Source organism: Halichondria panicea, chromosome 10 (assembly GCF_963675165.1).
Source record: "Halichondria panicea chromosome 10, odHalPani1.1, whole genome shotgun sequence".
NCBI lineage: Eukaryota > Metazoa > Porifera > Demospongiae > Suberitida > Halichondriidae > Halichondria > Halichondria panicea.
In genome coordinates this window covers 5,041,907-5,061,786 of record NC_087386.1, presented here as the reverse complement: position 1 = coordinate 5,061,786, position 19,880 = coordinate 5,041,907, and the positions used below count along the sequence as shown (strand labels likewise).

General features: G+C 41.2%; 4 protein-coding genes across 20 annotated transcripts; 2 read left to right on the top strand and 2 right to left on the bottom strand.

The window, feature by feature from the left end:
* The first annotated feature begins 1,524 nt into the window (after positions 1 to 1,524).
* Positions 1,525 to 6,226, top strand: LOC135342627 (receptor-interacting serine/threonine-protein kinase 4-like). Its single transcript, XM_064539417.1, has 14 exons — positions 1,525 to 2,099; positions 2,213 to 2,597; positions 2,769 to 2,855; positions 2,919 to 3,011; positions 3,079 to 3,177; positions 3,613 to 3,711; positions 3,758 to 3,856; positions 4,589 to 4,687; positions 4,754 to 4,852; positions 5,080 to 5,181; positions 5,232 to 5,330; positions 5,632 to 5,730; positions 5,777 to 5,875; positions 6,004 to 6,226. The coding sequence occupies exons 1-14, from the start codon at positions 1,588 to 1,590 to the stop codon at positions 6,049 to 6,051; spliced, it is 2,019 nt and encodes a 672-aa protein (XP_064395487.1). The 5' UTR covers positions 1,525 to 1,587; the 3' UTR covers positions 6,052 to 6,226.
* Positions 6,073 to 9,536, bottom strand: LOC135342770 (uncharacterized). Its single transcript, XM_064539629.1, has 8 exons — positions 9,320 to 9,536; positions 8,937 to 9,159; positions 8,545 to 8,609; positions 8,117 to 8,213; positions 7,702 to 7,834; positions 7,100 to 7,227; positions 6,723 to 6,862; positions 6,073 to 6,438 (listed from the first exon to the last, which is right to left on the bottom strand). Exons 5-8 carry the CDS (start codon positions 7,753 to 7,755, stop codon positions 6,317 to 6,319), a joined length of 444 nt encoding a protein of 147 aa, XP_064395699.1. The 5' UTR covers positions 7,756 to 7,834; positions 8,117 to 8,213; positions 8,545 to 8,609; positions 8,937 to 9,159; positions 9,320 to 9,536; the 3' UTR covers positions 6,073 to 6,316.
* An 845-nt stretch (positions 9,537 to 10,381) lies between these two features.
* LOC135342730 (ankyrin repeat domain-containing protein 29-like) lies at positions 10,382 to 19,875 on the top strand. Of its 7 annotated transcripts, none has more exons than XR_010396897.1 (8): positions 10,382 to 10,711; positions 10,876 to 10,962; positions 11,024 to 11,122; positions 11,190 to 11,294; positions 11,743 to 11,988; positions 17,601 to 17,678; positions 17,843 to 17,999; positions 18,108 to 19,874. XR_010396897.1 is itself a non-coding variant. In XM_064539565.1 (8 exons), exons 1-8 carry the CDS (start codon positions 10,382 to 10,384, stop codon positions 17,876 to 17,878), a joined length of 933 nt encoding a protein of 310 aa, XP_064395635.1. In that variant the 3' UTR covers positions 17,879 to 19,874. The 7 variants fall into 7 exon arrangements, 6 of the variants coding, with proteins under 6 accessions (XP_064395635.1, XP_064395636.1, XP_064395632.1 ...); XM_064539565.1 differs by having other exon boundaries at positions 11,743 to 11,841; positions 11,890 to 11,988; positions 17,843 to 19,874; XM_064539566.1 differs by having other exon boundaries at positions 11,190 to 11,288; positions 11,743 to 11,841; positions 11,890 to 11,988; positions 17,843 to 19,872.
* Positions 11,254 to 16,875, bottom strand: LOC135342769 (nucleolar protein 58-like). 11 transcript variants are annotated; one of them, XM_064539628.1, is made up of 12 exons: positions 15,398 to 16,022; positions 15,047 to 15,286; positions 14,663 to 14,725; positions 14,487 to 14,600; positions 14,307 to 14,426; positions 13,277 to 13,350; positions 13,106 to 13,218; positions 12,971 to 13,042; positions 12,801 to 12,911; positions 12,535 to 12,711; positions 11,715 to 11,809; positions 11,254 to 11,390 (listed from the first exon to the last, which is right to left on the bottom strand). In XM_064539628.1, the coding sequence occupies exons 2-7, from the start codon at positions 15,212 to 15,214 to the stop codon at positions 13,119 to 13,121; spliced, it is 639 nt and encodes a 212-aa protein (XP_064395698.1). In that variant the 5' UTR covers positions 15,215 to 15,286; positions 15,398 to 16,022; the 3' UTR covers positions 11,254 to 11,390; positions 11,715 to 11,809; positions 12,535 to 12,711; positions 12,801 to 12,911; positions 12,971 to 13,042; positions 13,106 to 13,118. The 11 variants fall into 11 exon arrangements, with proteins under 11 accessions (XP_064395698.1, XP_064395695.1, XP_064395690.1 ...); XM_064539625.1 differs by having other exon boundaries at positions 11,278 to 11,494; positions 11,715 to 11,818; XM_064539620.1 differs by having other exon boundaries at positions 11,278 to 11,436; positions 11,715 to 11,818.
* Positions 19,876 to 19,880: the final 5 nt, after the last annotated feature.

The following is a 19,880-nucleotide window of genomic DNA, read 5'->3' as shown; positions in this document are numbered from 1 at the left end:
TAGCTTCTTTAGCAGCTCTTTCTGGCTCTTGTAGCTAACAAAAAGCTAGCGCTTTATTGCAAAACTAACTTATAAGTTGAATAGAAAGTTTGTGCGAACAGATAATGCTATGAAAGATTCTGAAGAGACTGCAACAGCTTCAATGTGAGTCAAACTAGCCATAACTCGAGAAAGAAGCTTTAGTTTGCTAATTCACGAATCAAAATCCAAGAGAATGTGGCTACAAGCCTATAGAAGCTGTTAGTTTTCGTCGCATTGTAACCGTTGAGCAGTTACAGCTGGAACAGACAGACAGACAGACAGTCAGCTTTACCGTATCCCTCGTGCGGCTACGCCTCGAGGCATAATGAAAGCACCGCTAGACTATGGATACCAAAATTGCAATAACTAAAACTGTATCTACTACTGTCTTGGGCAGACTAACAGTGGTTGAAATAAAGAGGTGGCCTGCTAACACAGGTCCAAACACATGCTATGGAGACTTTGGGCCTCATTAACCTGGCTGTATTATAGAGGGGGACCTGCTTACAGGGTGACCACTATAGACAGGTTTCACTGTATCATAATGGTACGTCTAGAGATAGCCTAGCTAGGTCCTTACAATAGATGGGCCGGGAACGAGGCTAGAGATGGCCACACTGATAACTCACAAAGAGATAGTCTGCCCCTGAACGCCCGGCCGCCTCCAGACCTTCCTGTCTCAGCTGGGCAACATGGACGAACCTCTCATCATGCTCCTCGAAGGGGTCAAGGTTCAGATACAGCCACTCGTGTGATGATTTCAAATCCACCGATTTGTACAAGAGCTTAACGTTTTCTGCCCACTCAGCAAGTATTGCCATGGTGTTGTCACCGTTACGGTTTGTTCTGATCCTACAGTGTAGTTAATGATATTCATAGGTGGGTGGGGCTGGTACAAACACAATAGTGTTTTGCAAGAAACAGAAATAGAAATTCTGCAAACTATTACATACAATGTAGAGTAAAAACCTCTAATTATGATGCATAGTAGCAGGTGCAACTTACCACAATGAAATCCTGTCTTTAGGATAGTCCAAGTTCTCCAGATAACCGAGAAAGTTGGGTAGTATGTGAGCTGAATTACTATATAGCCAGAATAGCAAGGAAGACACTCGGCAGATCTTCAGCTGCTTCTAACGAGGAGTCTCCATTGTCCAACGTGTATACAGACGGTATGGAAGTCACTAGGAGAGCTATGCACACAGTAAGTGCAATCCAGTGTATCGAGAGACTATTCCATAGATAATCCGTGGAGCTAGGAATTTGATGGAGTTTATCTGGTATTTCTGAACATCTGACTGGTGATTATTTCACTGCTTCTCGAGCCTTACTCTGTGTGACAGCCTCGCTTCTTTGATGGAGAACTGTACTTCTTGACAAGAGCTGTTATTGATATTGACAGGAGTGCAGGGTCTAAATCATCAATATCAGGACACTAGTGTCCTGATATTGATGATTTAGACCCTACCTTGTTTTTCAGAAATTACTGGGCATGTGTAATAGGAAACTGTATCGTATGACCATCAATAAAGCGAGATACTCCCCCTTTTTCTGCAAAACTCCAAAATGGCTACAAGAAGTGACCTTGATGCCCTGGTGGTCCAGGTGGAAGGATTGGATCTAGAGGAGAACAAAGCTGGCTCAGGGGCTTATGGCTGTGTCTTTAGAGTGACAGTGAATGGAAGAGACTGCATTGCTAAGAAGCTACACCACATATTGCTCCAAGAGCGATCCCTTGGACAGAGGGAGAGCATTGTAACAAAGTTCAGAAATGAATGTCATATTCTGAGTGTTTTACATCACCCCAACATTGTCGGTTTTGTAGGAGTCCATTACGGCCGCGATAAGAAAGACATCAGTCTAATAATGAAGAGGCTTCATTCTGACTTGGCTGATTTCGTTGAAACCCATCGAGACACGAATATCGCCACTAGAATCCATATCCTGTATGATGTATCCAAGGGCCTTCACTATCTCCACTCTCTGACCCCTCTCCTCATCCACCGTGACCTCACTGCCCCCAACATCCTGCTCACTGAGAACCTCACTGCCAAGATCGGAGACCTGGGTGTCTCCAGGTACGTTTTTTTGCAACAAAAGTTTTTTGAAAATGAGTTAGAGACAAAAATGAGACTTATACTTAATGTGGGAAAACAAAAGCAGAAATGTAAAACCTAATGTTCGTTTGCAGGTATGTTGATCTGGAGAGATTGACTCATGTTCTGACAAATATCCCGGGAAATCCAAGCTACATGCCTCCCGAGTATCATGTGGAGCCGCCCACCTACACTACCAAGCTGGACATCTTCTCATTCGGTCATCTCATTCACACAGTTATCGGTGATTTCCCTAAAGTCAAGATTGTACCTCATAGTATTTGCAACTATTTCAAGTCTATTGGAGGAAAGGAGGAGCTCATGCGTCGAAGCACTGCTGTCCATGGTGACAAAATTGGGGATAAACACGCTCTTTATCCTCTTGTTGTTAGCTGCCTCCATGACCGACCTCAACAGAGACCATCAGTTGACGAAGTGATTGTCTCACTCAGAAAGCTGTGTCTACAGCACCCCAGGATGGTACGTGAGTGAGTGGGTGGAGATATCAAATGTGCATTGTCAGCTTATATAGTGTAAGTGTCGACTGTATGCTGTGTGGGTGGCTATAGAATCATGACAATTATACATGTACGTACAATTTTTGTCATTCCATCCTTTGGGTGTGTTTACTGATAGTGTATTTTCTCCCAGGCATTTCTAGATGTTTGTAAGACGGGTAATGTGGGTGTGGTTCTGGAGCTACTAGAGTGTGGGGCTGATCCTAACCAGGCAGACAAGGTGAGGAGAATATACTGTCTACAGTGCCAATATGTCCGTTGGTTGATGATATTGTCTCTACAGGATTGTGCTCTTTGCTGGGCCAGTGACAATGGACATGATGAGATAGTGAGGGTCCTCTTAGCAGCCAAGGCTACTGTCAACACTCAGATCAAGGTTGGTTTTGTTGTACAAACACATTTCCCACAACATGCTGTTTACATTGTTTTCCTCCTATGTACAGTCGGGAGCAACCCCTCTTTGGGTAGCCAGTTTCGAAGGTCACCAGAAAAGTATGGAGCTTCTAATCGATGCTGGGGCCAATGTTGATGTACCCAGAGAGGTGAGTGTAAGTAGCTGCACACACATCTCAGAGGCCATTAGCTCCCCATGTTCTGTTGACCTGGTCCGTGTTTGTGTAGAGAGCACTGGTAGTTGGTGTCCCCTGCAGGTTTAAATTTGTAAAATGAATGATGTCATAACAATGTATGATTTTTCTACTTAAAAACGTCTATCATCCTTAAAAGAGTATACTAGCTAGTAAAATGTCATGGTTTGAAACAGACAAAAATCCAAATTGTACCTCTGATAACCATTTCGTTACAAAAACTTTGGGGAACGACCCCTGACCCTTGAATTAAATGTTTCCCCCTCCCAGCTAAAAATCCTGTGTGAAACCTGCCCTGACATTAGTGTAGATAGTCATGTGATATTGTATAATGAGTGGGTCTGTGATGAGTGATGGTTCACCTGCTCACACTATCTTGACTCTGTACAGGATGGATCCACTGCGTTGATTGTAGCTGCTCAGAATGGTCATGTGAGGGCAGTGGAATTGTTGATAGCTGCAAAGGCTAAAGTTAACATTCAAGCGAAGGTGAAATTTACTTATTGTCTGTTAGTAATTAGTTGGATGTGTACAGGATGGATCCTCAGCATTGTACATGGCCAGTCAGAATGGTCACTGTGGAGTTGTTAGAATGTTGTTGGAGGCCAAGACTGATGTTCACAACAAGAATAATGTGAGTCACGCTGCATGCATGGTGGTGTTTGTGTACTCTGCTGATTCCATGGTTGAGTGTGTGTACTGTCACCTCTGTGTTAGCCTCGTTCCCAGGCCACTTTTTTTCGAAGGGGGAAAAGCCTGGTGTCCATTGCTTGGGTGTTAGTGCGCATGGTAATCGTGCACTAATGTAAAACTTTTGCAAACTAGTCCGTTTACTAGGAATATGTTCCGTAATACCTACTTCCATACTGAAGCTATGGTTGGCAAAGAACGCTGGTACACTTAGTTGAAGTCTGAGGCCAATAGGCTCTCATCTAACTCTAGTTCTACGATGGTTGTATGGTCGGGTTGTCTTCTCAAGCAGCAGTTAGAAGTACCATAGGAAGCACAAAGACTTGCTATAGCCTGTCCTTCCAAGCTCAGACATCCCGACCATACGACCGTCGTGAAGTAGACGAGAGCCTCTTTTAGCTTCAGACTAGTGTGAAAGCCTTCTTGATCAACACAATAAAAGCACAGCACGGTAGATAGGGGGAAAAGAAGGGAATTCCCCATATTTTACAGCATAACTAAGTGCATGCGCACTATCAGTAGACACCAGGCCGCATTTTCCCCTTCCATTCCATACAAAAAAATTGGTCTGGGAGCGAGGCTACCTCTGTGTATGAGTGGACTGAGTAGTGGAGAGTGTACAATTAGCTGGTCCAGCTGCTGTGATATATAGTTATATGGTTATGGTCTATAACAGGACAACCAGACAGTTCTGCATGCAGCCAGTATGAATAGACATGATGAGATAGTGAGGGTCCTCTTAGCAGCCAAGGCTACAGTCAACACTCAAAACAAGGTTGGTTTTGTTGTACAAACAATTTCCCACAACATGCTGTTTACATTGTTTTCCTCCTACGTACAGTCGGGAGAGACCCCTCTTTTTGTAGCCAGTTTCAATGGTCACCAGAAATGTATAGAGCTCCTAATCGATGCTGGGGCCTATGTTGATGTGCCCTATGAGGTGAGTGTAAGTAGCTGTACACACATCTCAGAGGCCATTAGCCACAGAGCCTCCCCATGTTCTGTTGACCTGGTCCATTAGACACCAGAGCTAGTCATGTTTGTGTAGAGAGCACTGGTAGTTGGTGTATCCCTGACATTAGTGTAGATAGTCATGTGATATTGTGTAATGAGTGGGTCTGTGATGAGTGATGGTTCACCTGCTCACACTATCTTGACTCTGTACAGGATGGAGTCACTGCGTTGTATGTAGCTGCTCAGAATGGTCATGTGAGGGCAGTGGAATTGTTGATTGCTGCAAAGGCTCAAGTGGACATTCAACAAAATGAGGTGAGATTTACTGCTTGTCTACTTAATTAAATTATTTTGTTATTGTACAGAATGGATCCACAGCATTGCACATGGCCAGTAAGAAGGGTCACTGTGGAGTTGTTAGAATGTTGTTGGAGGCCAAGGCTGACGTCAACAAAAAGAGTAATGTGAGTCACAAAATTGTAATCATCTATACTGTAGCATTATTTTGTTCATAACCATGGAAACAATGAATCCTGTGGTCGTGTGTAATTACTATTAAATTCTTTATTTCCCTTCACTAACTGCTCACATACAAGTTTGCAGTCAAGGCGTACATTTGTTGGACCTCCTCTAGATCTGGAGAGCACTGGTAGTTGGTGTATCCCCTGACATTAGTGTAGATAGTCATGTGATATTGTATAATGAGTGGGTCTGTGATGAGTGATGGGATGGTTCACCTGCTCACACTATCTTGACTCTGTACAGAAAAGAGCCACTGCGTTGATTGTAGCTGCTTATAATGGTCATGTGAGGGCAGTGGAAGTGTTGATTGCTGCAAAGGCTCAAGTTGACATTCAAAAGAAGGTGAGATTTACTGCTTGTCTGCTTTAAATTATTTGGATTTGTACAGAATGGTTGGACGGCATTGCACATGGCCAGTAAGAATGGTCACTATGGAGTTGTTAGAATGTTGTTGGAGGCCAAGGCTGACGTCAAAATCAAAACTAATGTGAGTCATGCTTGTATATATGATACTATAGTTCATAACTATGGCAACATTTAATCCAGTGGTTGTGCTTAACTGTTAAAATTCCTTATTTCCCTTCATCACTAACTGCTCACATACCCACTATACAGGCTGGGAGTACTGCCTATGATCTGGCTAGTAGGAATGGACACACTTAAGTGTGTGAACTACTACACTGACTCTGTACCTTATTAACTGTACTGTTACCATGGCAGCTAGCCTCTGATAGATACGTAGATTGCTTTACACTACATCATTTTGTCTTATAATTTTTGTGTCTACTGTTTCTCAACCATTGCCATGCATTTCACCATACAGTTACATTCTCTTTGATCAAGTACAAAATGTGGTCATAATTATATATATATAAGTGCAAGGGAAAATAATGTGCAAAATTAATGCAAAAACCAATTAAAAAGTTGTCTAGTTTGCTTGATTCTCAGTCACATCTTGAGGTAGGTTGCCATCACAATCTGCAATGTCTGTTCTTGCTTTGGCCACTTGCAGTAGATAAGAGATGACAGCATGATGATCACATGACACAGCTGTAGAGGAAATACAATCAAAAATCAATCAATCACGAAAATCAAATTACACTATTAATTTTAAACAAAGGACTATTTATTACACAAGAATAGTGATTTTATTTGATCACCATCATTAATACAAAACGATCTCACAGGTTACCATAGATACACAGCCAAACTGACTTCCCTCACTATTCAGTAGAGGGAGCATTGGACTCAAACAAAGATCTACAAACAGACAGCTAGCTTCAACATGTATTAACACACAAGCACCCTCTGTAAAGGAATACTCCATCTCTCACCATAATGAAGAGGTGTCTGATTGTCTGTGTCCTGAATATTAACATCTGCTCCCCTCTTCATAAGTAGTTTCACCATGTTCAGGTTGCCATGGTCACAGGCCCAGTACAGTGAAGAAGACCCGTCCCCATGAAATGCATATCTATATACAACAATCTAGCGTTAATTTATTGTAAGTTGGACAATCCAAACTTGCATGGTTATAGTTCAAGGAAATTAGACAGCAATTTTCTTACTTCTAGACTACTGTCAGCTGATTATAAGGTGTGCCTTATTTATGGTGTTGCACTGAACTACTTGTAAGTAAAGATTGGAATATTGTCTAACGAAATACGGACATTGCGTATAATAATAGACTGTATATCTCCAGAGCTCTCACATGAGGTCCCAGTTTGGTGTGATCCGATTGGCCTCTTCCAGCACTCTAGTGAGGTCATGTCGGAAGTAGGGCTCAAACACGACATCATCCTCCAGAATCAGGATTTGATTCAGACCCTCCGTCATCATCTGGGGAGCAAGAGAGGTACAGTAAGACTTGTCTATACTGGTTACCCTTGGACAGACCAACAGTGGCTATTATATCAAGATGCTCAGTAGAGCATTCATCCCCTGCGTTGACATAACGGACACGCAATCAACTTTTTATCGTAATGAGTTTAACATTATGGGGATTCTACAAAGCAACGATTAGATCGATATGATTAGAAAACAGTGTTTTTTGTCGCCTTTGTAGTTTATTATTTTTCAACCACTGCCTCATTATCAGTTAAAGCAGTTCATGAAAGCTAGTGTCTAGTTTGCTCAAACAGCAATGTTTGTGTCCGCACACAGGAGACTTAGGAGCACATTAACCTGGCTGTACTATTATAGAGGGTGACTACATTAGACAGGTTTCACACAGTTACAAGTGCCCACAATGCAACAGGTAGCAATACTTTCTGTACACATCAACAAGACTAGTATCCACTAACGCCCACTCACCTGCTGCCATATCGTGTGGTGACTAAGGAAACAGCCGACCTCTCCAAAGGTCATAGGTCGTTCTCCCCAAGGGTCCTTCCAGCCGGGTAGGTACTTGATGCCCAGACTGTCCAGGTAGCTCTGATTCAACTGTCTGTAGTGGCCAGGGATAAAATAAACAAAAGAGGTTATTTTAAATATGAGTTCCCCACCACATCGTTGTGTATCAATTAGCTATAGTGTGTATTGTCTCCTCCCCCATCCCTCTGTATTGTATAGCCAGTTATGTCTCCCCTCACACACAGTGAACCTATACTCTACACCATGCAGTACATCTCAACACTACCCTCTCTCAATGACAATCTGGGGTTGGACGTGATAAGGCACTATCTAAAACCTTACTCCATACGATGTATAATTATTAATTTTCTCTCACCAGCATCAAAGAGGGTGTAGTTGAAGTTGAGCTCGTCCAGGCTTAAAATTATCCGGTTCCTTCTTTCTGGCCTCCGTACTAGCCCAATCATGAACACCTACGAAAAATAAATTTTGGCCGGGTATTTATTAGTGGTAAGCGTTACTGCTCTCACTCTATTACAGACAAATCAAATAGTTCACCAATGGAGAAAAATAAACAGTAATCCAATGTCAGCCATAACTAAAGGCCAGGCACTCACAGACAGAGGAAACTCTTAATGCTTTACACTGTACATATCTGAGCAGAGCTACGGTGTGGTCACCCTCTAATAATACAGACAGGTTAAAAGCCCCGAAGTCTCCATAGCATGTGTTTCAATCAACCTGTGTTACTGCCCAATTGCAAAGGGGATCCCCTCCCTATGGACTGTACATGCACTGACTTACCTTTGCTGATCCATCAGAATCGGTAGTGTCCTGTTGTTCACCAGAAAGTTGTCACAGTCTAGCCGCTGGATAAACAACAATTGTATAGTTAAATCTGAGCTAGATACTGTGGATACAAAATTGCAATAACTAAAACTGTATCTACTACTGTTTTTGGCAGACCAACAGTGATTGAAATAAATAAGTGGCCTGCTAACACAGGTCCAAACACATGCTATGGAGACTTTGGGACCCATTAACCTGGCTGTATTATAGAGGGTTACCTGCTTACAGGGTGACCACTATAGACAGGTTTCACTGTATCATAATGGTACGTCTAGAGATAGCCTAGCTAGGTCGTTACAATAGATGGGCCGGGAACGAGGCTAGAGATGGCCACACTGATAACTCACAAAGAGGTAATCTGCCCCTGAACGCTTGGCCGCCTCCAGACCTTCCTGTCTCAGCTGGGCAACATGGACGAACCTCTCGTCATGCTCTTCGAAGGGGTCAAGGTTCGGATACAGCCACTCGTCCGATGACTTCAAGTCCACCGATTTGTACAAGAACTTAACGTTTTCTGCCCACTCAGCAAGTATTGACGTGGTGTTGTCACCGTTTTGGTCTGTTCTGATCCTACAGTGTAGTTAATGATATTCATAGGTGGTGGGGCTGGTACAAACACAATAGGGTTTTGTTTGCAAGGAAATAGAAATTCTGCAAACTATTACATACAATGCATCTGATATAGAGTAACAACCTCTAATTATGATGCATAGTGGCAGGTGCAACTTACCACAATGAAATCCTGTCTTTAGAGTCCAAGTTCTCCAGATAACCGAAAAAGTTGGGTAGCATGTGAGCTGAATTTCTAGCCAGAATAGCAGGGAAGACACTCGGCAGATCTTCAGCTGCTTCTAACGAGGAGTCTCCATTGTCTAACGTGTATACAGACGGTATGGCAGTCACTAGAAGAGCTATCGCCTATACACAGCAAGTGTAATCCAGTGTATCGAGAGACTATTCATAGATGATCCGTGGAGCTGGGAATTTGATGGAGTTTATCTGGTATTTCTTAACATCTGACTGGTGATTATTTCACTGCTTCTCGAGCCTTACTCTGTGTGACAGCCTCGCTTCTTTGATGGAGAACTGTGCTTCTTTATCTTGCATGACAAGGCTTTGTTTTGTTAACATTGAGTTTATTTTATTGATGATCTTTACCTTGTCTTGTTTTTCAGAAATTACTGGACATGTGCAGTAGAAAAATGTGTCATGAGACTAACAACAAATACAAGAAGTGTCCTTGATGCTCTGTTGGTCCAGGTGGAAGGATTGGATCTAGAGGAGAACAGAGCTGGCTCAGGGGCTTATGGCTGTGTCTTTAGAGTGACAGTCAATGGAAGAGACTGCATTTCTAAGAAGCTACACAACATATTGCTCCAAGAGCAATCCCAATTGGACAGAGGGAGAGGATTTTAACAAATTTCAGCAATGAATGTCATATTTTGAGTGGTTTGAATCACCCCAACATAGTCGGTTTTGTTGGAGTCCATTACGGCTGCGATAAGAACGACATCATGCAGTCTAATAATGGAGAGGCTTCATTCTGACTTGGTCATTTTCGTTGAAACCCACCCAGACACGAATATCGCCACTAGAATCCATATCCTGTATGATATATCCAAGGGCCTTCACTATCTCCACTCTCTGACCCCACCTCTCATCCATCGTGACCTCACTGCTCCCAACATCCTGCTCACTGAGGACCTCACTGCCAAGATCGGAGACCTGGGTGTCTCCAGGTACGTAGACCTGGACAGATTGACTCAAATTGTTCTAACAAGTACCCCAAGAAATGCAGGCTACATGCCTTCCGAGTCTTATGAGGAACGGCCCATCTACACTACCAAGCTGGACATCTTCTCATTCGGTCATCTCATCATTCACACTGTTATCGGTGATTTCCCTAAAGTTAACAAGGTTACTCAAAGTCTTTACAACTATTTCAACTGTTTCTGGGGAGCTCGTGTGTCGAAACACTGCTGTCCATGGTGACAAAATGGGGCAGAAACACGCTCTTTATCCTCTTGTTGTTAGCTGCCTCCATGACCGACCTCAACAGAGACCATCAGTTGACGAAGTGGTTGTCTCACTCAGAAAGCTGTGTCTACAGCACCCCAGGATGGTACGTGAGTGAGTGGGTGGAGGTATCAAATGTGCATTGTCAGCTTATATAGTGTTAGTGTCGACTGTATGCTGGTACTTCTGTGTGGGGAATCTTGAACAGTATATAACATGTACATACAATTTTGTCATTCCATTTTTTGGGTGTGTTTGCATTTCTTCCAGGCATTTCTGGATGCTTGTGAGACGGATAATGTGGGTGTGGTTCTGGAGCTACTGGAGTGTGGGGCTGATCCCAACCAGGCAGACAAGGTGAGGGGAATACTGTCTACAGTGCCAATATGTCCGTTGGTTGATGATATCGCCTCTACAGGATGGTGCAACTGCTCTTTACTGGGCCAGTAGGAATGGACATGATGAGATAGTGAGGGTCCTCTTAGCAGCCAAGGCTACAGTCAACACTCAGACTAAGGTTGGTTTTGTTGTACAAACACATTTCCCATAACATGCCGTTTACATTGTTTTCCTCCTATGTTCAGTCGGGACAGACTCCTCTTTGGACAACAAGTTTCAGTGGTCACCAGAAATGTATGGAGCTCCTAATCGATGCTGGGGCCGATGTTGATGTACCCAAAGATGTGAGTGTAAGTAGCTGTACACACATCTCAGAGGCCACTAGCCACAGAGCCTCCCCATGTTCTGTTGACCTGGTCCATTAGACACCAGAGCTAGTCATGTTTCTGTATAGAGAGCACTGGTAGTTGGTGTATCCCGTGACATTAGTCCCTGTATAGCGCGAAATTTACAAGGGATTTAATTTCGCTGATTTCGTAGGTTAGCAATCCTACATGAAAATAAAGTCCACTAATATTGTTCTTTAATTAGAATTATCTGCTATAATATGCAATGATTAAAGGCGTGGCTTCCGGTAAGCAGTCATTCCACGAACATTGTGCAACAAAAAGCTTTTAGAGGCCATTCCACAAAATATATGTGCCTCCAAAATTTCGCGCTATACGGTAGTCATGTGATATTGAGTGGGTCTGTGATGAGTGATGGTTCACCTGCTCACACTATCTTGACTCTGTACAGACTGGAGCCACTGCGTTGATTGCAGCTGCTTGGAATGGTCATGTGAGGGCAGTGGAATTATTGATTGCTGCAAAGGCTCAAGTGGACATTCAACATAAGGTGAGATTTACTGCTTTTAAAATTATTTGGATTTGCAATAATGTACAGTCGGGAGAGACTCCTCTTTGGGTAGCCAGTTTCAAAGGTCACCAGAAATGTATGGAGCTCCTAATCGATGCTGGGGCCAATGTTGATGTACCCAGAGAGGTGAGTGTAAGTAGCTGTACACACATCTCAGTGGCCACTAGCCACTGAGCCTCCCCATGTTCTGTTGACCTGGTCCATTAGACACCAGAGCTAGTCATGTTTGTGTACGTAGAAAGCACTGGTAGTTGGTGTCCCGAGGTACGACACGCATCTCGTGATCTCTATTTAATTGCATTCTTTACATTGGTTTTCAATGTAATGTGTTCGCCACAATAGTTATTCTGTGACTAAAGATCAAGGGTAGTATAGTTTAGACCTAAATCTAACTGCTTAACCCCAGTGAACCCTATTCAGTTAGGAGATATGCTTGCTACAAATGTTGAGAGCACTGCACCTTTCATATACATCTGGAGGAGTTCTAACCAGGATCTTAGCTGGAGAAACACTATAGCTAGCCATAGATAAATCACTATCAACCTAACCACTTAATTCCGTTTCTATAGCTATTATTTATACAACTATAATTATTACCAAAGATAATATGCATGCAGGGTTTCTACTTCGCTTGTTGGCATGAGTCATGCACAACTTAGAAACTATATTTACCTAGTATAGCAGGGCGACTTTTTCTTTGTCCAATATGGGTTTTGAAGATTTGTTGGTGTGTGCCTTGTGGAACAGTGAGGTCTTTTGTTCTGCCTTACTAAAAAGGTGGTCCAGCAAAATCCTTCCATATGCCATTGCATCTTTGGAAATCAGCGTTAGTAAATTGGTGCCTTCATGCTGAAGAAATAATTATTTATAAACGTGTGTAATTATGTACAGCAATACATACACCACACAGATTGCAACTACATCGATTGCTATCGTACCATGTATTTAGGGTTCTCTTCCTTGACATCTTCCATCATACCCACATCTCTCCGCTTTCTTATCAGTTTTTCAATGTTAGCAAGTTTGCTAAAAACTTCCTCTTGAAATTCCTAATGCGTGTATACATGCTGTATAATGAGCATGTATATATGGTCACAATTAACATCACCTTGAAGTAGTCAGGCATTTCAAATGCTTCTCGACTTCTTTGAGTACTTACACTTCCATTGGAGATGTTCGTCTGTTGTAAATAAAATATTGAGTCGTCAAGTACCTGCTGTGTGCATGCAATTTCTTTTTTTACCTGTTTTTTTTTGCTAGCTGTAGGATGTTTTCTTTTTCCTCTCTTTTACGTTTCTCGTCCTTCTTTTGAGCTCTCCTCTGCTCTTCCCTCTGCTTCTGCTCTTCATCTTCCTTCTGCATTAAGTATAATTATTATAGGTTGGCAATGAGACCAATTAGCATGCACAACTACCTCTTTTTTGCTTTCCTTCGCCTCTCCTCATCCCTCTCTTCATCCATCCTTTGCCATTCCTCATCTTCTGAGAACTATATAATTATAAAAGGTAATTATAATAGGTCCCCCCTGTGACAGCATGATTCGTAGATACGTGTGAACTAAGTGCATGCAACCACAACTAGTGTTCAAGCTGGCGCTGTGCTAATGCCTCTCGCCATGTTTTTGCTTTCGCTCAAAAGTATTAGAGTGTTATATTAGTTTCTATAATGAATTTTATATTAAAGTTAGCTTATCTATATAAAGTCACTGAGAAGAAAAGATTTATTTACATGCATCTATTGTTGTTATTTATTGTATTATGTGGCTTACCAGGACCTCAAGAAAGAAGAAAATTGATTCTTCCAGGATCTGTAGTTTAGTGTATACTAAGAAGAAAAGACCTGTGTACATGCATTGTTATCTATATTGTTATATGGTAGTGTTTTGTGGCTTACCAGGCCCTCAAGACAAAGATGATTCTACCAGGAGGATCTGGATCTGGATCTTGGATATTATTTTCTCACACATGGGGAATGAGCGCGCATGCGCATTACATCCACAGGAATAATTAAAGGGTGTGTCCAATTTCACAAATGGCTACTGCACTGCTAGCTAGCTAGCTGTTTTTTTAACAGATATTTTCTATTGTAGCTAACAAAAAGCTAGCGCTTTAGTGCAAGGCTAACTCATATGTTGAACAGAAAGTTTGTGCGGACAGATGATGCTATGAAAGATTCTGAAGAGACTGCAACAGCCTTCAATGTAAGTCAAACTAGCCATAACTCGAGAAAGAAGCTTTAGTTTGCTAATCCACGAATCAAAATCCAAGAGAACGTGGCTAGAAGCCTATAGAAGCTGTTAGCTTTCGTCGCATTGCAACCGTTGAGCAGTTACAGCTGGAACAGACACACACACGTACACACACACATTACCGTATCCCTCGTGCGGCTACGCCTCGAGGCATAATTATTATATGCACTGCCTACTGCTCACTAGCACTGCTCACCATTGAATCATCATCAGTACTATCTCTGGAACATTGTTTCTTTGACTGTAGTTCAGCTTCCTCACATACCTTCCTCTTCCTATCAGGTATGACAGTTACCGGACCATTAAAGATGTTCGTCTGTTGTAAATAAAATTTAATAATGAGTCGTCAATCTGCTGTGTGCTATTTTATTTTTACCTGTTGTTTTTTTGCTAGCTGTAGGATGTTTTCTTTTTCCTCTCTTTTACGTTTCTCGTCCTTCTTTTGAGCTCTCTTCTGCTCTTCCCTCTGCTTCTTCTCTTCATCTTCCTTCTGCATTGTTGTGGCATGTATATTAGGCTTGCAAGGTAACTAAATTAAGCATGCACAAATACCTGGATTTTCGTCTCATCTCTCTGTTGCTCCTTTTCCATCCTTTGACTCTCCTCATCTGATAACTATAATGTAATGAATAAAAGTGACCCCCTGTGACATCACATGCATGCATGGTTTGTATACGTGTGAAGAAGTAATGTAACCATAATTAGAGAGAGAGTGAGTATCGAACGTAAGCATACTGTGTATCAGATGTATGCAGAGATGGAATTTGCACAACAGCAGGTTTGAGTGATGTAATCTATCAAAAAATTAGATTACATCACCAACACTTGGTGTGCAAATTCCAAGTCCATGACAGATATACAGGAAGTCACGCTACTCTCAGTCTCCGATACACAGATACACACGTTTAATACACTCTTGTTAATATAATTGCTCACCATCAACTCTTGATCACTGTCTTGTTTCTTCGGTTGTACTTCCGCACTTCCTGCCTTTCTTTTCCTTGTAACCCTATCAGGGATGATGGTCACTGGATAGTGACCCCCTTTCTCAAGAAGCAGAAGCTGGCTTCCAGTAAAAAAAGTCTGATTTTCTGATGTTACCATCCTCTTTGCTAAGCCTAGAAGCCTTAACAGTCATCACCTCTGCAGTTTGGTTACACAGCACTGTCACATCACCTGTATTACATCATAAAAAAGGATGACCAAATTGAAGCATGTACTATACTGTACATGCTTCAATTATAGTCTTTATATATCATCATCTTAAGTACTACAACATTAACTTACGTGCTACACTGTCTAGTGCCCATGCACTTTCTTCATTTGTTAGCTCTGGGTACTTGGAATTAGGCTTCCTTCTTCTTGTACTTTTCAGAGCCATGAGAGGAGATCAATATCTTGGAAATGAATAAGAAAACTTGAGCTTGTTGAGTGAACTTGAAGTCTTGAGTGAACTTGAAGTCTTGAATTCAAACTGACCAATGAGAATTCAGATGTGCATGTCATCATGGAATTCATTAATATTAGCACCTTTATAGATTCCCCATATTTTACAGCACATTTTACAGCATAACTAAGTGCATGCAGACACACCAGGCCACATTTTCCTCCATTCCATTCCATACAAAAAAATTGGCCTGGGAACGAGGCTACCTCTATATATGAGTAGTGGAGATCTAGAGTGTACAATTAGCTGGTCCACTTGAGTTGCTGTGATATAATATGGTTTATGGTCCACAAAAAGACGAATATGAGTCACAGTGCATGATTGTAATCATCTATAATTATGCCAGATATTGTAGCATTTGTTCATAACCATGGCAACAGTGAATGCTGTGGTTGTGATTATTAACTGTTAAATTCCTTATTTCCCTTCACCACTAACTGCTCACATACCCACTATACAGAACGGATGTACTGCCTATGATCTGGCTAGTGGGAATGGACACACTCAAGTGTGTGAACTACTACACTGACTCTGTACCTTATTAACTGTACTGTTACCATGGCAGCTAGCCTCTGATAGATACGTAGATTGCTTTATACACTACATTAATTTTGTGTCTAAACCATTGCCATGCATTTCACCATACAGTTACATTCTCTTTGATCATGTAAAAAATGTGGTAAAATAAGTGCATGGGAAATGTGCAAATTTAATACAAGACTAGATTGTTATGCCTCGAGGCGTAGCCGCACGAGGGATACGGTAAAGCTGACTGTGTGTGTGTGTGTCTGTATGTCTGTGTGTCTGTTCCAGCTGTAACTGCTCAACGGTTGCAATGCGACGAAAGCTAACAGCTTCTATAGGCTTCTAGCCACGTTCTCTTGGATTTTGATTCGTGGATTAGCAAACTAAAGCTTCTTTCTCAAGTTATGGCTAGTTTGACTCACATTGAAGGCTGTTGCAGTCTCTTCAGAATCTTTCATAGCATCATCTGTCCGCACAAACTTTCTATTCAACATATGAGTTAGCCTTGCACTAAAGCGCTAGCTTTTTGTTAGCTACAATACTCAGAAAATATCTGTTAAAACAGCTAGCTAGCTAGCTAGCAGTAGCCATTTGTGGATCTCTTTGGACACACCCTTTAATTATTCCTGTGGATGTAATGCGCATGCGCGCTCATTCCCCATGTGTGAGAAAATAATATCCAGATCCAGATCCTCCTGGCAGAATCATCTTTGTCTTGAGGGCCTGGTAAGCCACAAAACACTACCATATAACAATATAGATAACAATATGCATGTACACAGGTCTTTTCTTCTTAGATATTATATACACTGAACTACAGATCCTGGAAGAATCAATTTTCTTCTTTCTTGAGGTCCTGGTAAGCCATAAATAACAACAATAGATGCATGTAAATAAGTATTTTCTTCTCAGTGACTTTATATAGATAAGCTAACTTTAATATAAAATTCATTATAAAAACTAATATAACACTCTAATACTTTTGAGCGAAAGCAAAAACATGGCGAGAGGCATTAGCACAGCGCCAGCTTGAACACTAGTTTAACAATTAAAAAGTTAATTGTCTAGTTGCTTGATTCTCAGTCACATCTTGAGGTAGGTTGCCATCACAATCTGCAATGTCTGTTCTTGCTTTGGCCACTTGCAGTAGATAAGAGATGACAGCATGATGATCACATGACACAGCTGTAGAGGAAATACAATCAATCAATCACGAAAATCAAGCAATTCAAAATTAGAAAATTTGATGAACCTTAATGCAAATACAAAAAGATCTCACAGGTTACCATATAGATACACAGCCAAACTGACTTCCCTCACTATTCAGTAGAGGGAGCATCAGTGGACTCAAACAAAGATCTACAAACAGACAGCTAGCTTCAACATGTATTAACACACAAGCACCCTCTGTAAAAGAATACTCCATCTCTCACCATAATGAAGAGGTGTCTGCTGATTGTCTGTGTCCTGAATATTAACATCTGCTCCCCTCTTCACAAGTAGTTTCACCATGTTCAGGTTGCCACGGTCACAAGCCCAGTGAAGAAGACCCATCCCCTGTATCATGAAATGCATCTCTATATACAACAATTTGTTGTAAGTTGGACAATCCAAACTTGCATGGTTATAGTTTAAGGAAATAAGGTGTGCCTTATTTATGGTGTACGTTGCACTGAACTAGTCTACTTGTAAGCAAAGATTGGAATATTATCTAACGAGATACTGGACATTGCGTATAATAATAGACTGTATATCTCCAGAGCTCTCACATGAGGTCCCAATTTGGTGTGATCTGATTGGCCTCTTCCAGCGCTTTAATGAGGTCATGTCGGAAGTAGGGCTCAAACACGACATCATCCTCCAGAATCAGGATTTGATCCAGACCCTCCATCATCGATCATCTGGGGGGCAAGAGAGGTACAGTAAGACTTGTCTATATACTGGTCACCCTTGGACAGACCAACAGTGGCTATGCTCAGTAGAATTAAGTCTTTTCTATTTTATGATTGCATGCTGCTGCTTTAGGTGCATAAAATGTTATATGCAAAGGAAAAAGAAAAAGAAAAGTGAGTTTTTCAATGCTTATAAAGCAGCTGCTACATTAGAAGAACATCCAAGTGATGGTGGATCAGTAGAGGATTCTTACTACTCTCTGCCAAATTCATCTCAAGGAGCAAATCTGACTACAACTCCTGCCAAGAAGGAATCACAATCGTACGAGGCACTTGACATAACGAGAGTTGACTACATTAGTGTGTATAGTGTATCGAATGAACTTAAAAACAAAACTTGATTGTGTAATCATGTTCATGCTAGTACTATACTAGATTCTATGTAGACTTAATTCTGTCAATAATGTATTTGCAACTTCAAATTCTCGAGTATATATATAGCACTATAATTATGATCCAACCTAGTTAGTTAGTCGTTCGTTTGCTAGATCTAGTCCCTGACGAGATATCAATTGTTCCGTATAATAGTTAAGATGCATGACTAGTCTATTTTTGATGACAATTGCTTGTCTCTCCCTTTCCATTGTATGCTGCTACAATGCGATCTTCACACAGTTCTAATGCTTGGTAGCATGTGAACAGAAGCACTCATACAATGAGTGTGGTCTATTGAGCAGCATTGAAATGAAACACAGCAGTAGAAGCCAAACAACAATTGTTCGTTAGTGGGATGAACAAAACGGAACATCTAAGTGCAGTAGAGGATCCACTATATATATATACTCTCTCTGCCAATCATCTCAAGAAACAACCTAACTACTCCATGCATGGCCAGCCAAGAAAGAATCACAATTGTAAAGGAGGCACTTGACAAAATGAAAGTGAACTACATTAGGCCGAATGAAAAACTTGATTGCATTCTAGTATACTAGACTTAATTCAGTGTTTTTTTATGTGTATAATTATGTATAGACTTTTGTCAATAATTATGTTGTCATAATCTTTTTTGTCCCAAGAACATGCACCAAACAACATTGTTTGGGTCTATATAGACTAAAGCAGTCAATATAATTAGTAGTCAATGTAGTTGCTATTATTATAGTCGCTGAATATCATGTTTAACTGCACCTGTATTGTTTCAACTCTCGCATGTGGGAAGAAAAAGCTTGTATGCATTGTATAGTTTTCCTTTCCTATAGCATTTGCTCTTCTTCTCTATTCCATGGTTTATAAAGCAAAAATTGAGTATACCTTCACTGTTTTGTGTTTTGTTTGTTCTATACCACGGCTCCAATCTCATTAGCTGCATTTTCAAAGATTCATTTTTACGGCTGTAATTTAGAGCAGATCAAAGCTTAATTAGTCAATTAGTAGGAATTGTGTGTGTGGTGGGTTTGTGTTGCCATGGATACTTGGCGTGGCGAGTGTACAATACTCAATCCCGAACAACACATTTAAATAATAAAGCAGCTGCTACAATAAGCGGAACAATTAGTGATGGTGTACCATTTGAGGATCACTACCATGCACTCAGTCTCTGCCATCTTTATCTCAAGTAACAAACCTGACCTATACTACCCCAGTCAAGAATTGAATCACAGTCGTACGAGGCAATTGACATAACGAAAGTAAACTACAATAGTATGTACATGCATGTGTAGTATACCGTTAAAAACAAATGTTATTATTTAAACCTGATTGTGTGTGATCATAATCATGTATTCATGCATGCTGCTTGTACTAGACTAGATTCTAGTGCGTTCATGTATATGCATATAGACTTCTGTCCATAATGTGTCTGTTGTCATAATCTATTTTGTCCCAAGAGAACATGCATGCATGCACC

Excerpts from the sequence above, each read along its gene's own strand:
- LOC135342627 (XM_064539417.1), top strand. The coding sequence starts at position 1,588 with ATGGCTACAAGAAGTGACCTTGATGCCCTGGTGGTCCAGGTGGAAGGA. Across the intron at positions 2,100-2,212 it reads GGAGACCTGGGTGTCTCCAG|GTATGTTGATCTGGAGAGAT; the intron begins GTACGTTTTTTT and ends GTTCGTTTGCAG. Across the intron at positions 5,331-5,631 it reads ACGTCAACAAAAAGAGTAAT|AAAAGAGCCACTGCGTTGAT; the intron begins GTGAGTCACAAA and ends GACTCTGTACAG.
- LOC135342770 (XM_064539629.1), bottom strand. The coding sequence starts at position 7,755 with ATGACCTTTGGAGAGGTCGGCTGTTTCCTTAGTCACCACACGATATGG. Across the intron at positions 6,863-7,099 it reads ACACCAAACTGGGACCTCAT|ATATGCATTTCATGGGGACG; the intron begins GTGAGAGCTCTG and ends TGTTGTATATAG. Across the intron at positions 6,439-6,722 it reads TCAGACACCTCTTCATTATG|CTGTGTCATGTGATCATCAT; the intron begins GTGAGAGATGGA and ends TTTCCTCTACAG.
- LOC135342730 (XM_064539562.1), top strand. The coding sequence starts at position 10,382 with ATGCAGGCTACATGCCTTCCGAGTCTTATGAGGAACGGCCCATCTACA. Across the intron at positions 10,963-11,023 it reads ATCCCAACCAGGCAGACAAG|GATGGTGCAACTGCTCTTTA; the intron begins GTGAGGGGAATA and ends TCGCCTCTACAG. Across the intron at positions 17,679-17,842 it reads TCTATATACAACAATTTGTT|AGCTCTCACATGAGGTCCCA; the intron begins GTAAGTTGGACA and ends GTATATCTCCAG.
- LOC135342769 (XM_064539618.1), bottom strand. The coding sequence starts at position 15,214 with ATGGTAACATCAGAAAATCAGACTTTTTTTACTGGAAGCCAGCTTCTG. Across the intron at positions 13,351-14,306 it reads GTACTGATGATGATTCAATG|TTCTCAGAAGATGAGGAATG; the intron begins GTGAGCAGTGCT and ends ATAATTATATAG. Across the intron at positions 13,219-13,276 it reads CGAAGGAAAGCAAAAAAGAG|AAGGAAGATGAAGAGCAGAA; the intron begins GTAGTTGTGCAT and ends TACTTAATGCAG.